We start from the raw sequence: 16503 nt of genomic DNA, 5'->3' as shown, positions 1-16503 counted from the left end.
AACAAATTTCTTGGGGGTTATTCAACCTAGGCTCACCTACCTCAATGAAAACGCACATTTTCATCAACTGAACATTGAGGGGCATTCACTGGGTAAGGGTTATAGTGGACAAAGAAAAAGGTTTGGACGACCATGTTCGTGGCTAAAGTGGCTAGGTTGGTTTTTCAGAGAATATTCTGAATACCAAAGTAAAAACTACATCGTTATCATAGCTAACTGATACTCGCCTAGTTACGGTAGGTTGATTTTATAACTTTAGTTAAAGACTGTTGCGGACAAACATAACTCTGTTAAGTAAATAAAAGACCAACAAGTGGGAAATACAGAAAATGTAATTAAGATCAGTAAACATCTTTATCCGTTGTGCACACGCTCGAACTTGAGTCGCGTTGTTGTGTGCATGCGTGAGATTATCTCCTTTTTTGTTAGGCGCATGTGCTCAATTGTGTCCATTCGTTTTGCGTGTGTACTTCTGACGCTGACATCAATCCTGTAAGGAGTAAAGACTGAAAAAAACGCCTTTTCCAATATCCTTCTTAATGTATATCCATGAAATTGCGATACAACATTCCTAGTTGCGTCTGGTATCGCACTGATTACAATTTTCGTTTGGAAATATGATGATATAAAATGAGAACTTAGGAGACAAATCAAATGCATAGACGATGGTTACCGGTACAACAAAATTTAGAGTTCGCAGAAAGTAATTCGCTTTGCCAGTATCATAACAAGCCAAACAAAGGGCAAATGAATGACACACGACTTTGTCTTTACTTTTGTTGCGTGCTCCATTGAAAACATGCACTTAGTAAATTTTTTTGGCTCCTGTCACGCCGTTGCCAGTACACTTGGTTCATCTTATTAAGTCCGCCGGTTTGGGTTCGAACGTTTTCTTGACGTGGCACTGGGTTTATTACCCGTGGAATTGCTCCCTGTAGGACTAAGACTGAGATTTCCCGATGACTGCTTGCGTTTGACACTTGGTTTTAGGCTTCCTCGACGCATGCTACGAGAACCTCTGCCGCTGACCTCTAGGGTGTCAGTAGGCGTGCGGCGTAAACTTTCTAAAATAAGGGCAAAATATTGGTTAAAAATGTCACCTCTAAAACTTATGGTTTGCTCCCGGAAATGTTAACAGGGTGAAATCGCCCCTTATTTACTGCATTGAGGGGGAACGCAACACTTAACACTCGATCTAAACTCCAATCAGTGAGTACACATCCGGGACTAGATCTGGGTCTTGAAATGAAGTAGAAAATCAGTTAAAAGGTGGGCTCGATTTCTGCCGTTTCCCCGGATGGAAGGAGCGCGAGCTCATTTCTCGAACGGTAGCTGGTATAGTCAAGCCTATGTAAAGGTGGCTATAAGTAAACTATTGAAAATGAACATGTGAAGGTACTCATCAAATATAAAGGACATGTTAAAAGTGCCAAATGCTCACCAAGGAAATCCTTTGTCAAAACGTCCTCGTCATCAAGAAGAGGCGTGTACAAGGGAAATTCACGGCCCTCTATGTTTTCTACAAAACAACACAAAATTAAAACAAAAACAACAAAAAAAATGAAACAGAGGTGAAGGCATTGGTTGGTGATACGTGAACATGGTTTTATGAATTCAGGATCACATGAAAGATTTTTATCAAATTAACATCTTAATTGGTTTGCATTTAGTCTTGAAGCAAAGGTTATGTAAAACGAAAAAAAAAAACGAGTTTCTATAGAACTTGAGTTGCATCAACGCGAAAGAGTTCCCTACTTTCAACTCGCACGAGAATAAATGTTTCTCGTTCGTTGAGGAATTCGCTGCCATTTGATGCTTGATGATCTGTTAGATTCTTCACTGCTCCCTGTAGATCCGAGAGGTCAATGACCGCTGTTTAATTACAACAAAAGTGGGATTAAAATAATCCTTGAACTATCAATTTATTGTCAAGGAAAAAGTAGATACTAGAAGTCATGGACGGGGATATCTTATAGTAACACAAAGATCTTACAACTAACATAAGTACAAACGCAAAGTCAAGGCCGTAGCTATGGGGGGGGGGGGGGGGGTCCAGGGGTGCGGCGTGGAGGTCGACATGACAATCTAGTGAGTATCCTCTGTTTGACAGAGTGTGACCTCCACTTTGAAAAATCCTGGTTACGCCCCTGACAGTGCTTGCAGTAGAAAAAAAAATGGGGAAAATATAACTGCTTAATAGTCATGCTACCTGAGAACCCTCCGTCAGGTCAAGTCAACTATCCCCTTGATTATATTGAGCTGAGGCACTGGGTAGGAAGGGTTTTGAGAATTCTCCGAATTCCGTACCCATAAGCCCGCTATTTATCAGGAAACCGTTGCAGATTAATTATAAATGAATTCCCACATTTTTGTAGTTCTTCCAAGCTTTCTGCCCTAAATTAAGTCCTCAGACCCTTTGCTCTTCTGTCTGCTGAATCCATCCATAAGAATCTTTTGATCCATCCTGTACCTTTTTCTTCCCTCTCTTAATCTTAACCTGCTAAAAGTGGCTCTTCTGTGACGACACGCACATAGTAGCGTCAGGATGATATTCTTGATAGCGCTCCCTTACAGCGAGGGGAGCGGGGGAAGGGGCGTTTAGCCCAGGTGCATTATGCAGGCTCGCATGCGTGTTTAGCTGATGTGGCAATTTGTGCACAAAAAAGTACAAAAAGTTTTACCCAAACTTATCACAAACCATTCTCAGCACAGTTACATCGCCTTTTAATGTCTTCCAACAGGTGAAGAATGCGACAGTTTGGGTTAAAAAGAGCCTCTTCATGATCTAAAGAAGTAAAAATGGACACGTGGTATGTCAAGCACAGAGTAGGTAACAAAATTATTATACAGGGTGATTTAATTCGAGCTAGACGGTGGCGATTGGCTCCAACATCTATGTTATTAACACTTTCGCTGCCATCACCAAGTTCTCCTGCTCACGAAGATTTGGCAAATGTCACTAAGTATCGTATTTACACAATGTTTTCGTGAGTAGATCCGGTCGATCACAGAGGTCTCCACCATACAAGGTAAAAGTTGAGTCTTACTGGTTGTCTCTTACTATAGATTTCTTTTATAGATCTTGAGAAGCTAGTTAGAAAATCCTACTAAGAGCAGTCATTGTACATCAATTCATTTCACTTTGCCCTTCAAAAAATTATCATCAATCGATAACAATTATTAAATTTGGTTAATTTGGCAAAAAGAAGATTAAGAAAGAAGATTCAGGACAACTGAACACAGCAGGTCTCATCTGAGCTGCAAGACACAGCTCGGAGTAATTCCGGAATCAAAAGAGGGGCACTACATTAAAAATATCTCGGAAAAATAGAATCCTCTGCCATAACATGTTTAACATGTACAGTAAAGAAGAAACAGTTTCTTAACACATACCGAGGTTTTGGTGTTGAAAATGAACTCATTTCTTTATTTCAGACTTGTGCCAATGTTATCGTCTAACACCATTTTTAATTGTTAAAAAATCTAACGTGTGTCTACATCAAGCCGGACCGTTCAAAACTCAAAACAACTAAAGGACAGTACCGTAGTTTTTATCAACTCTCCTCTAAGGAGGGTATTCTGAATTAACTTACAACACTTTGCGGGGGATTTTGGCCAGACTGCATTGCACAGTTTACAATCTTTAAAGAATATTTTTCCGAGTGCCCCCAATTTCGGAATCAAGACCAGACCAAGACACCGGGAGCTGCATTCGATACCTTTTTCGGAAGATTCAGTGAGAGGTCGATGTAACTCAAACTTCAAGCTATCAGAATAGCATGGGACAATGGGAAAGCAATCAGTATAATTGATCCGACTGAGTAAGGTCCATATCCGCCATAATCGCTTTAGGTATGTAATTAGAAAAATAATTTTTTGAAGAGAAATTTAATCAAGTTAAACTTGGTCTGTTAAGCGACATTTGAGTAAGATAGGCGAGTAAATTAAGCGAAAAACGCAGAAAAAAATCACAAAATGTTCTTGTTACATAAACCAGAAACTAATGCTTCAGGTTTGTGCTTCTAAACACTAGCACAACTAGTCTCTCACTCAAATAATACGACTTGATTTCACACCAATTAACCGAACAACAGTAAAGGTGAGATAGTTTTAAGAATCTTACCTCCATATTTTACTGTAATAAACATTCCTTTTGTAGTTGTTTAATCAACTCTAGCCCCCGCGCTTGGATACCAAGAGCAGCAAGACGAGCTACAACATTGTCTTGCTGTGCTTCTCGTGGTTAGGAAAGAATGCAAGATGACAAATGCTAATTATTATTTGACAAACGAACCGCTCTCAGTCAGGATCAAAGTAAACACTGAAATGTCTCATACCTGACATCAACCGACGCAGAGTCGGAAAGTCAAAAGCAAACAGAGCTTATTGCTAAGGGTGAGGTAAAGGCACTAACTGATATAACCGAGTGACGAAAACGCTCAACTCTTGATGACTCTAATCGATTATACATGTATATTTCCTTACGGATTGTTTCCAATCTTACATCTTATTGGCTAAGGAAGGATGTTCAACTCACACAATTAGGCATATGCTTGCGAACTCAGCATCCTAGCCGGGTAATGTGTCAGTACCAGTTCGTTAGGATTAATATCATCAATATTTAATTGGTCAGTCATCACTAGGTCATAGCCCAGTTCCTAAATTCTCCAGCTCCTGTATCTTTTGTCCGCGTGAAGTCTAGCAGGAAACGGGAAAACGTTCTCGGTGAGATCATAAGGCAGCACAATAGTGGCTTCTTGTCACAAAGACCAAACAGTGACAATATTCTCTTGGTTTAAAAAAAATTCCAGTTTCTAATCTTTTTTGAAGAAAGTTCAACGCATTCACTTCCTTTCCTAAACCGAATACTTTTGCACCCCGTTAAACAGACACGCAATCTCCCGAGTCGAGTTCTTTAACTCACTGAAAAAATAGTTTCTGATTGATGGCTTTTCCTGATCTGTCAAACTAAAACACTGTATCAAGACCCCTTCCAAACATTTAACAGTAAGCGGAATACTTTATCGTTTCGGGTAAACCCTGACTAGAGGATACTTACATCATAGAGGAGAGGCTCTTTTGACTATCGCGAGCTTCCACACAAATATTATCATGTATTTGATATTCCAGCCCAACACGTTATCTGTATATTAATTGTTACTATTAGTCAAAAATGTTTTAAATTTCAAACAGCTGCCTTCTTTAGTTTCTGTGTTTCTATCAATAACAAAGATCTAAAGAACTACAACTACAACTCTATTAAGCTCTAAATACAAGACAAAAAACAGAAGTCTGTACTTTCATCACTGGATACAATTATAGATTGAGACATTTCCAAGAACGTCACTCTCTTGAGTTTTATTAAGCTCAGCTGTGCAAGGTGATTCCACCTTTCACTCACTGATAGGAAAAATCTGCTGTATGCATTGATTCACACAAAAGCTTCTTAAACTAACAAACAACACTTCAGTGATGTCCTGATCATTTGCCTGAAAACGTGTAGTGATCAGATGAAATATAGTGACTAGTGTATTCATGTGGTACTCATATTTTGTCTTATGAGGTGATTTACTCTTGGCTACTCATGACCATGAATTTTTTACATAAAACTATGGTGTGTGACCCACACAAATCACATCTACGCAGGCCTTAAACCTTTTACACACTAACACCAGTATGCATATTCTCCATACTGTTCTATATACATTTCCTAAGGTGCTGGAATGGAGAATTTGTTTAACAATCAAGAGCTTCTTGAGTCTGTGATCATTTCCTTTCTTCTCGTTACCTTAATGTTTGATTCAGGGTTGATATTGTGGGGAGAAATTAAATGCTGGTCACTCTTAGGGGTCAAAGGATTAAATGTGATGGTTGAGCAGCACATCAATGTGCTGTTGCTCCTTAGAATGCAATGAAAATACACTTTCAGATGTCAGATGAAGTTATTGATCAAATACATGCAACTTATCAATCAATATAATATCACAGTGCAAATATCCCTAACGAGATAAAAATTATTTATCTTACAGTACAGAACAATTACCTTAAGGCTAACTAAAGGTAGCTATCTATTTTTTTATTATTTTTTTTTAATTAAGATCCTCCTTGCTCTTGTAAGAACTTTTGAAATTCTTGGTCAATTTCTTCATCAAACTCTGGATCATCTTCAATGTAATAACCACCATCTTCAGGACTGGAAATAATCATGTTGATAAAAGAACAGTCAAAAAAATAAAACAATTCACAAAAAAAAAATTTTTTTTTCATATTTTAAATATTTCAGCCTTTCATATAAATACTTTAAATTTTCTGTTATTCTCATCACCTATTGTATTGATATTGTAGGGAGAAATTCTGTCTTGGTCATTCATGAGAGTTAAATGGTTGACATAGTCTATCAAGTAGACAAGAAAAGGGAATCATCTAGGGAATGTTGTTAGAAAATAAACCCAAATTGTCGTGAACAGATGACACAAAAGGAATGTAAGAAAATTTCCGTGAAGAATAATTATGCACATCTTGGGATTTAAAGGATTTCAGGTGGCACTCTGCACCGAACTGAAAATACAGTATTCTAAATGATACATACTCAAAATCTCCCTCAAACTGTTCAGGAAAGTAGTACTTGTAAGCATCTTGCAGCTCATTATCATCCTCTCCATCACCAAAGTAATCATTCCACTGCTCTGTTTGATGTTAAGCACAAAGGGTTGTTGGAACATAACTTATATAACAAAACTTTAAGATAAAATAGGATACTTATCTAATGTGTTAATGGTTAGAGTGCTGAACTTTGGCTCAAGAGGTCTGGGTTTGATACCTGGCTGGGTCAATGTGTTGTAATCTTGGACAAAATACTTTTCTACTCGACCCAAGAGTAGAAATGGGTAATGGAAAATTATCAGGGAAGCTTGATGAAATGCTGGGGGGGTAACCTCGCAAACAAATAGCATCCCATCCAGGGGGGGAGTAATGATACTCCTAGTCTCTTCATGCTATAATAACCAGAATAAGCTTTGGCCAGATGGGTCACCTAGCTCACATAAAGTTTTTACCTTTACCTAATTATGTAAAGGGGTTTGAGCATGAAATACTGCACTATCCAGGCTAAAAGGCTAAAAATTACTTCTTTTACCTGGATTTATTACTGGAATTAAATCATCGTCTATTGATAATTCCTCCTGAAAGGTTATGAGGAAAACAAAAATCCATGAAAACTTCAGAAGAGAAAAACAATTTTTCATCAAAAATTGGGTAAAATTGATGCCTTTTTACTTAAGAATGTAGAGCACTCAATTCATCAACTGTAGTGTGTCTGGTCAATCCAAGAGCTAACTCTGAGTGTCACAGATCCTCAAAGAGACCATACACTGCTAAATTGCCGTTGATAGTCCACAATGTTAGAGTACAAGTAGTCACTCCTTTTTAGCAAAATCTGCCACATAAGTAAACATATATACTGGTATACACCCACTTTCAAAAATATTGAAATTTGAAAAAATATATATATTTAGATATATGTTAGCACACAGAAAGGAACACTCTAAATGTGAGGTGCAAGAAAAGTAGCTACTTTTTGTGAACCATACTCCCAGAGGTCTGCAAGATGTACTAACAGCAAATTTTTTCCCCTAAGTTTTTTAACTCGTGCAACTGACCTTGCCAAAAAGGTGGGACTGATCATAGTTTACAACAGTAGCTCATCCATGAGTTGCATCACAACTGTACTTGTCTTCATTACATTACTATATCAACTGTAATGACAAACAGTGCACAGTATGTTATGCATGTTATTTTATCAAGGAAAAGATAACCTACCAGGCCAAGACCATAATAAGGGAAAGAGTATCCATTGTCAGGAGGGAAGTCAAACGATGTTTCACTGGCTCCTACAGCTGGACTAGAGGACCAACTGGATGCTCGTAGCTTTGTTACTTGAGAAAGTAACACCTTTGAACTGCAGACAAGAAAGTGATAGGATTATTTTTTTTCATTCATAAGATTCCTTTTGTCTTTTTCTTTTGGTTTGCCTTGTTTCACCCTTTTCACTCCAAGATCTCATTAGTAATTCTCCTTACTGTCTGCCATACAGTTCTCATGATACTACTTCACAGTCCCCAATTGATATTTTTCTTGATTCTCAGCACTTGTCTGCTTGCTATTGTATCGATAATGTAAGGAGAAATTCTGTCTTGGTCACTTGTGGGAGTTACAGGGTTCAAATGATTGTTCCATTATACCTCTTCCTTGGATGGCTCATTAAGAACTACAGTCTTGAAAAAATTGGCTTGTTAACCATTTAACTTCCTGACCAAATTTGTAATTCTCCTTACTGTTAATGATACAATTCTTATAATGTTAGTTTAGAGAATTTAGTATTGGATCAACTACAAGTAATTATCCCCAAATTTATATTTTTCTCTATTCTCATCACTTGTCTGATTGATATTGTATTGATATTGTAAAGAGAAATTCTCTCTTAGTCACTCATGGGAGTTAAATGGTTAATGGACCAGTAATTTTATTACTTCATCTACCTTTCTGACAATGTGGATTCTTTCAGAAGCTGTTCAACATCAGAAAAAACTTTATCAACTTTCTGCTTTCTTTCACTGTCCTTTACCATAAATCTGGGATCATCTAGAAGATATCCTGTCATCTGGATACACAAACAGCAAATGTAAACCAAAAAAAATTCAAATTCACCTTGTATTATTGGTGAAGGCAAACCTGAATTGACACAAGCCTAAAAATGTTCATGTGGGTGCCCCTGACAGAACCAGCCTGTTCAAAGGATGAGTGATACAGTCTATAACTTGCAATCTTGCAGATACCTGTAAGTGTACTCAAAACAAACTTTCACCTGCAAGATGGCTTTAATCACCCTTCAATCAACAGTGGTACTATGTTGAACCTACGGTATATGATGCTTGATTTATACATGAAGCTGGCCACTGAGTTGTATGGGAAAGTGCAATTGTGGAGTTTGTTCAGGAGTTTAAAAAGGAAACTTTACTGAAGAGGTGACAATTAAGCCTGTTCAACTATAGATTAGAGTAAAGATCATGTATCAGTCAAATCAGCTTTGATTGTATACAATGATTTCAATACCTTCAATATTTTGCCGATGCATTTGAGGCATTCTTCTGTGTGGTTTTGTAAAAGGGTGGACAACATTTCTAATAATCCTCTATGAAATACCTTCAAAGGTTCACTCTCACCTAAGGGCTGTGAAAATGAAAAAAACAAAAACAAAAAAAACAAAGACCCAAGCTATAACATTAAGGACATTTATGTAATAAGTTGAGTTACACAACCATTTTGATTGGTTCTTACTAATGATCTATTACAGGACTGATGCATAGGTGGCATCACCACTAACAATGCTTTTCTTCTTTATTGTATTAAAAAAAAAAGAATTAGATTCCATTTTTCTGTGGGTCTGTTCAGCAATAGATCACAGAAGACATCAAAATTTGGTAAGAAAATTAGAGATACACTAGGCTGCACTTTGTGTGCCAATTCTGGGTCTTACCACATTTTGACATCATCTGCAATCCTTTACTGAACAGCATAGCACAGCAACAGGGAATCTATTAGTTACATGTAAATACACAGCACATACATATAACAGATACATGTCACAACAGCTTAGACATTTTTTCCATTAAAAATGGTCACATACTTGAAGCAAGTAAATTATCCCCTAACCCTGTAGTTGCAAAAGAGTTCAGCCTCAAACATTGCAAATCCAAGCAATTTTGTTAAAGTTTGTGGGTTTTTCAGAGCATCCTCTCTGTTTTTATGTTCATCCATACATCTGGAAATAAGTAATGTAGAACAAGTGTTAACATTGAATATCATTCTTTAACCATCCATGTCTTTGGAATTCTGGTCACCAACACATGCAAGATTACTCATAAACCCTGCCAACCAAAGAATTTGAAAGAATGACAAAACTTGTACATCATAAATGGAATTTTGAATTTCGTGTACCTATTCATCAAAACACTCCTGAACTTTTCACCACTTTCCAGGATAATGGTATCCTCCTTGGATAACATGTTACAAAGTTTTGCTGCAATGTACTGGAAGTTAGGCTCTGTTATTGACTGAAAAAAATGGAATTAAATACATCTTAAAAACCATAACAAAGGTAATACTTTGTTCAGCACAATTAAAGTTATGACTGACCATGTTTTCAACTTGTCAGCAAAATTTAACCTTTAGGAAATTTTATATTACAAAACCAAATATGTACAAGTATTATAACTTATCATTAAAAATTATTTGTCCTTTTTGTTTCCAATTAACCCTTTATACCCTAACATCAAAGCGTATGCATATTCTCCAAACTGTTCTCTAAACATTTCCCAAGGTGTAGAAAAGGAGAATTTGTCAAACAATGCAGAGCTTCTTTAGTTGGTAATCAGTTCCATTTTTCTTAATGTTTTGTCCAGGGGTGATATGGTAAGGAAAAATTAGATAACCACTCAGACTCTTAGGGGTTAAAGAGTTATATATCTCAAAAAAACAAAAAAACATAAATGGTACTCACATATTCAAAGATGAGCTCTACCACCTCCTTTAAAGAGTTCAGAGTACCCATACATTTCTTTATCTGATCAACCATAGTCTTAAAAAAATCATTTAACTCGCCAGGACTCTGAGTCAGTCCAAACAGGACATCTTTAACACAGTTCATCAGTTCATTTTCAGGTGTGTCATTTCTCCTTTGCAATAGTGGTGGTCTGTCAGGTTGTGGTGGAACTGACACAGGCACAAATTCAGGGGCTTTGACTACAGATGTCAGATTAAGGGAAGCCTTAGGAACAAATTCTTCTGCAAATGGTGATAGGTTTGAAATTTTGCTTGTGGTTTCTGTTAGTGATGTTTTGTGATGATTCGTAACAGTTTGCTCTTTTTGATCACTCTCCTTGTTATGTTCATTGGTTTCAGCAGTTTCTTTAGTTGCATTAGAATGAACATCACTCTCTTGTGGCAATTTTGTTTCTTCTTCTTTCTCATCCAGTCGTTTTTCCACTTTTTCTGCTTTACATGCAGGTATCTCCTCAGATTCCTCACTAACTAGTAACTTAGTAGTAGTATCATCTTTATCTTTTCCAGTGTCTATTAGCACAGGGTCAGGAGAAACATCTTCCACAGGTTTCTCATTAGTTTCTTGGCTTACCGTTACAGGACAAGTATTTTCCTCTGAATCCTTTTCATTACTAAGCACTTGCGCAACACCAAGAGAAGCACCTTTGACATAAGAATACATGCAAAAAATCACTCAGTTAACTCAGTCACAATATGACCAGTATCATCTGATCAATGCCACCCAGCTGCTACTGAAAAGGAAACTGTATTTTCAAACACTTAGTTTTCAGCAATATCACACATTGCAGTTTTTACATAAAATCAAAATTAAGTATACCATGGAGGGGAGGGTAACTGTGGTACTGCATTGGGCAGGAGGGCAGTATTGGTTTTATCAGTTTCATCAACTGAGTTGATAAATGTAAATTGACCACTGTAAAAGAGATCACCATGGCCAATTCTCATTGATGACTCACTTGATAAACCAAATTATATGAAAAAGTATTGTTTGAATTGACTGAGGGTATTTATGGAATGTGTTTGGATTCTATTAAATGATATGTAACTCTCAGAAGAAGCTCTGCCTACTGTACAACTCAAGTAAGAATGGTTAAAAGTTTACCTGTTCTAACTTAATGTGAGGCAAGATTTCCCCAGAGCCCCATAATTCATTATACATAACACTTTTCTGGGGTAAAGGTTACCTTTTGGACTCTAGTTTTGTTTAAGAATCTTTCGAGGTTATACGGAAGTCTTTCCGAATCTTATTATCTCGTGGACATTATTACACCCTCTTGGATAGTAAGTAGTTGTTTAAAGTTCCACGAACCAAACTGATACAAATGACTGATTACAAGGGTTATTTGCATACAGAAAATGGATAGCCTTTTAATCTATAAATATACACATAAAATATTAAAGTGGGATTTCGATACTTCGAGCTTTCGACTCCAGCTACCTAAACACTATGCGTGCGTTAACATCTTCCCGCGTTTTGAGTTGATGTGATTGTACGGATTCACATACGAAAATTTCTTCGAGATTTCGGTTCACTTAGAAATTAAAACCAACGAATAAGAAAACCAAGAGATATATAATTTCTATTAAGCTATAATGACAACAAAATGTCACCTTTTTCAGTTTCAGTTGAAAGGGAAGGGGTTTCCTTTTCGTTCTCTTGAGTGTTCAAGTCTTCCCACTTCTCGCCAGGTCTTCTAAGTGGATTCGTGTAGTCTTTTGACGTAATTTTTTTCTTTCCAGGCATTATTCATATGTTGAGAAACTGAAAAATCCGAATTTTCTATGAATTACGAACCATTTCATCGAAACAGTCCATTCCTCTGTGACCTCAACTCGAAAACAACATATCTCAACCAAATAACTCAGCACCCTGGCCTCATGATTACCATACCGCTGACAAAGAGTCATAATGACCCTGGGCTCGAGATTGATTAGGACCTTGATGGTGATCATTTAGAGAGATGGAGGAGAGATTAAGGCCTATTTACACGGCACGACTTTGTCGCATGCGACAAGCTTACGACAGGCCTACGACATGACTTAAGAGTCGTAAGCGAGTTGTAGGTTTGATTTACACGAAACAATTCGTGTCGTAAGCCTGTCGTAAGCTTGTCGCATGCGACAAAGTCGTACCGTGTAAATAGGCCCTTAAACAACTGGAAGCAACATGGCAACGAGTAAAATGCCCAAAAAACTGACTCTTATTCAGACGAATCAAGTCTTTTCCTTCATATAAACATTGAGTGAAAAAAACTTCCAAGAATGAGCGGCTCGAACTTTTTCTTTAAAAGTTCCTTAGATAGTACCTTATGAACGGTGCTTCAAGAGAAAAACGATTATTTTCAGAAGTTTGTGGTTACCCTTTATCCTTGAGGATTCATGTTACGTATTTTTGAAAGAGTGTTACCTTGGAAACTTGGTAAACTTTTACGAAATTTTAAGGATCTCCTCTTTTTTTTCACTTCGTGCCCATTTTGATTACCTCTTTCTCTTCTAGGTGATCTCTCTTGCAGCGTTTTGATATTATTCACTTCCGGCTACCTCGAAGATAGTTGTTCGACATATGTTCAGAAATGTATGCAGTAACGAAAATGACGAAACTTTGTCAAAATCGCTAAGGTGAGGTGACTTGTGCGGTAAAACTTAATACCGAACAACCATCGACAATTTATATGTAAGGTGAGCTTAAGTTTGAACCTGAAATGAACCTGATTTAATTAACACGAATTTTTTTTTATCATTGCTGGATTGCCGCATTATTTGCTGTTAACTTTACACCCAGTATTCCAACAAGGAACCATTAACTGTTTGCACCACTACTTGTCCCTCAAAATCAAAGTGCGTCAAATGAATAACTTCTTCTCGTATGCCAGTGACGTAACAGTCATCATCCATGGAAGCCACAACGCAGCTACTGGTTGGAGTGTCTGCAGACCATGATGATGGGAGCGTTAAACTAATATCAGTTTCTGACGAAAGAGAGATTAGATATTGGTTTGCGACGTGAGTTAAAATAAAGCCTACTAAATGAAGAAATTCGGGGGGTATTACACGGTTTTCCAGTGAAACGGAGGAGGATCAGCTGTCGCCAACAGAGCATAGAGGGGGGAACATAGAAAATTTACCGAAAATTAACCGCCAATCAGGAGGATTATAAGAATCGTACAGATTCTTAGGGGAAGAACAACTAAATTTTCACGTGACACTGACCAAAATCCTCCGACCCACCCCTCCCCCCTGCGATAGATAAGAACAGGTCCCTTAGGAGTTTGTCACGTCACCTGATAGCTCCCGAGTGGATGCAGTAGTGTTATTATGAATGGGGTTCCTTTTCAATTCAGGCCTCTCGTAAGGCTCTGAAAAGTGACCCATGACTGGACGACGGCGACCTTTGCTGCTCTCAGCTAAACAGTAGGGAATCTCGAATCCATCGTTGTTATTGATGTCAGGCAAGTCTTTAATTCTTGTGGACTTCCATGGGTACATTCGAACTTTCTAAACGTTAGGAGGACAATGATAACTATATTTAGAGAAAGATAAAATAATAACTCGATGCTGCAGAGCAAGACTTCCATCTAACTCCATACTTCATTATGCATATAGTTTGATGATGATGATGTATACAATGTCGAAAACAACATTTTCAAAGGGCTATCAGCCAACGCTTGAAACGTCAGCCTTGAAACTCTTTACAATAGCCAATTTACATCATTAACCGAGGAGGAGGGGGGAATTGAGATTTTCGGTTTTGCGGTTTTGGCTATTTTTAGATAGGTTTTTGCGCCGAAAAAACTTCGGCTTTTCGGTTTTGGTGTTCATAATAGTTTGCGGATTTTCCGTTTTTTAGCATGTGGTTTTCGATTTTCGCGAAAAATACTAACGGGTTTTCGGATTTGATATCGATGCGGTTTTCGGTTTTTCCTATTTGACCTATTTGGGTTCCGGTTTCTCTTCGATCTGAGCGGCAATTACGCGTCTCCACTCATCTCGAATAGCCGCTAAACGCAAATGTTATCGAGAGGAATGTGTGACAAACCAATTGAAATATCGCGGGGATCCCTAGGTAGCCTACGTTTAGCCGTACCCTTCCACTTCCCCTTCCCCGAGGTGAGGGGGAGGGGAGGGTACGGCTACACGTTGGGTACGGCTCAGCACGGAACATTGCCAGAGTTTCTTTATCAACGCCACCTCGAGACCAAGTCACAGGCCATATGTGACTGATTGATTCAACATTCCAATAGAATCTCCAAACTTTCAGGTCTTAGTTCGCAAATGGAAATGTTAGATTAAGGATTTTCGATGAAACTTTCCAGAGCCATAGCTTTTTGCGACTGCAAAATTGCAATCCTATTGAGGACTTTTGTGCGAATTTCCTTAATTTAACTAGGCTCCATTACCAGCTGCTGAGTCCGCAGAAACCACGCTCGAGGTCCTCGAGAGAGCAGCTGTTAATTAAGCAGATACTAGAAGATACGAATGCCAAGTCCGTAGCATTCATTAATCCTGTAATAAAATTAGTGTAGTTTACTCTGTATGCTCCACTTGTCACCATTGTATCAGATCGATCAGGGTTTTAATATACTGGGATGTGAAAATGTATCGGTTTTGACAGTTTTTCAGGCGATTTTCGGTTTTTCGGTTTTGGATGATTTTTTTCTACGGTTTTGCGGTTTCTAACAGGCCTCGATGACCCCCTCTTAACCCAGTTGATAAAACCAAATTATCTTTTTATACTCAACCCCACGGACATAGCGCCACAGTTTAGAAACTCACCCCCTTTAGTTATTTGTCTTTAGGACTTACGCTTTGCTTTTAAATATAATCTTGCTATACAGAAATCTCTCCTTCTCTATTTATTAATCAAAGCAATCATCTAAAAGATCGCGAAATTATTAGTGAATATTTTATTTACCTGTAAAGAGATTGACTTACATAAATTAGCAAGAAGAGTATACCAGGTACTGACGTTTAAAAACAATGAAATGGAGCGATGCTGTATGACTAAAGCAAAGAGTACTCAATCGTCCGAGCAAAAAAGATGAAAGATTAAGGTTGGTATTCACCTTATTAACTGGCTTTAAAGTTCTGAAAACACAGCCAGTGTCAAAATCGGAGACGATCCGACCTCTTCTCTTTCGTTCGTCGTCTAAGTCTAATCTTCGTTCTCTGACGCTGTGCCAGTGGTAGACGCACACAACACATGAAAGAAAAACTTCCAGGAGACAAACTGGTAACAGTACACCAATAGGAGTCGTTGTGAGACTCAATGAAGCCATGGACGGGTTGATTTCTTCTAACTCTGTTTGTGATTTTGTGTTTGGCGACCAGCTGGAATCTGTTGGGGGAATGTCATTCAAGCCGTAATCGATTTCGGAGCCCTCGTGTTCGAATTCTGCCTGTGGCACAGAAGCTGTCGAGAATACCCCAGGAAAAGAGAATGATGTTTGGTTTTGAGACATGAAAGATAACATGAATGCCGTAGTTAACTCATGTCCTAAAATCAGTACTTGTACCTCACGATTTAGTCGAAACACAGAATGCCACACACCACACCACAATAGTTTGCACTGCCTTTTGCACGGTTTCACTCTTACATGAAAAATCGAAAAAAATGATAGAAAGTAATCATCTCTATTTCAAACGGTGTGAACTAACAAGAACATTTGATTTGTGTAGGAAAATCATTGTCACCCAAGGGTGTAACTCAGCTAAAACTAGCCAGTCAGCAGACCCTCAGTTTTAGCGCTTCGAACGTTTCTCCACATGCGAGATTTTTAAGTATGAGGCCTCAAGCAACGCGTCTGGCAGCGCTATTAACCCTTCGCACCCTAACATCAGTATGCATATTCTCCATAATGTTTTGTGTACATTTCCTAAGGAGCT

The 16503-nt window shown here is 38.0% G+C and overlaps 2 protein-coding genes across 2 annotated transcripts; both read right to left on the bottom strand.

Moving 5' to 3' along the window:
- Window positions 1-314: 314 nt before the first annotated feature.
- LOC131791549 (uncharacterized protein CXorf65 homolog) lies at window positions 315-4385 on the bottom strand. The gene is made up of 6 exons (XM_059108894.2): window positions 4338-4385; window positions 4124-4233; window positions 2699-2785; window positions 1756-1872; window positions 1442-1519; window positions 315-1064 (listed from the first exon to the last, which is right to left on the bottom strand). Exons 2-6 carry the CDS (start codon window positions 4146-4148, stop codon window positions 862-864), a joined length of 510 nt encoding a protein of 169 aa, XP_058964877.1. The 5' UTR covers window positions 4149-4233; window positions 4338-4385; the 3' UTR covers window positions 315-861.
- A 958-nt stretch (window positions 4386-5343) lies between these two features.
- LOC131791555 (polyadenylate-binding protein-interacting protein 1-like) lies at window positions 5344-12488 on the bottom strand. Its single transcript, XM_059108899.2, has 10 exons — window positions 12232-12488; window positions 10559-11262; window positions 9997-10112; window positions 9712-9820; window positions 9112-9228; window positions 8538-8659; window positions 7819-7957; window positions 7136-7181; window positions 6590-6686; window positions 5344-6193 (listed from the first exon to the last, which is right to left on the bottom strand). Exons 1-10 carry the CDS (start codon window positions 12362-12364, stop codon window positions 6094-6096), a joined length of 1683 nt encoding a protein of 560 aa, XP_058964882.2. The 5' UTR covers window positions 12365-12488; the 3' UTR covers window positions 5344-6093.
- Window positions 12489-16503: the final 4015 nt, after the last annotated feature.

The sequence above is a fragment of the Pocillopora verrucosa genome, chromosome 12 (genome assembly GCF_036669915.1).
Source record: "Pocillopora verrucosa isolate sample1 chromosome 12, ASM3666991v2, whole genome shotgun sequence".
Lineage (NCBI taxonomy): Eukaryota > Metazoa > Cnidaria > Anthozoa > Scleractinia > Pocilloporidae > Pocillopora > Pocillopora verrucosa.
The sequence above is the reverse complement of the archived record's forward strand: the minus strand, read 5'-3'. Positions and strand labels throughout refer to the sequence as shown.

Excerpts from the sequence above, each read along its gene's own strand:
- LOC131791549 (XM_059108894.2), bottom strand. The coding sequence starts at position 4,148 with ATGTTTATTACAGTAAAATATGGAG. Across the intron at positions 2,786-4,123 it reads TATTACAGTAAAATATGGAG|ATCATGAAGAGGCTCTTTTT; the intron begins GTAAGATTCTTA and ends TTACTTCTTTAG. Across the intron at positions 1,873-2,698 it reads ATGTAACTGTGCTGAGAATG|CGGTCATTGACCTCTCGGAT; the intron begins GTTTGTGATAAG and ends GTAATTAAACAG.
- LOC131791555 (XM_059108899.2), bottom strand. The coding sequence starts at position 12,364 with ATGCCTGGAAAGAAAAAAATTACGTCAAAAGACTACACGAATCCACTT. Across the intron at positions 8,660-9,111 it reads GCATCGGCAAAATATTGAAG|ATGACAGGATATCTTCTAGA; the intron begins GTATTGAAATCA and ends TTGTGTATCCAG. Across the intron at positions 6,194-6,589 it reads CAGTTTGAGGGAGATTTTGA|TCCTGAAGATGGTGGTTATT; the intron begins GTATGTATCATT and ends GATTATTTCCAG.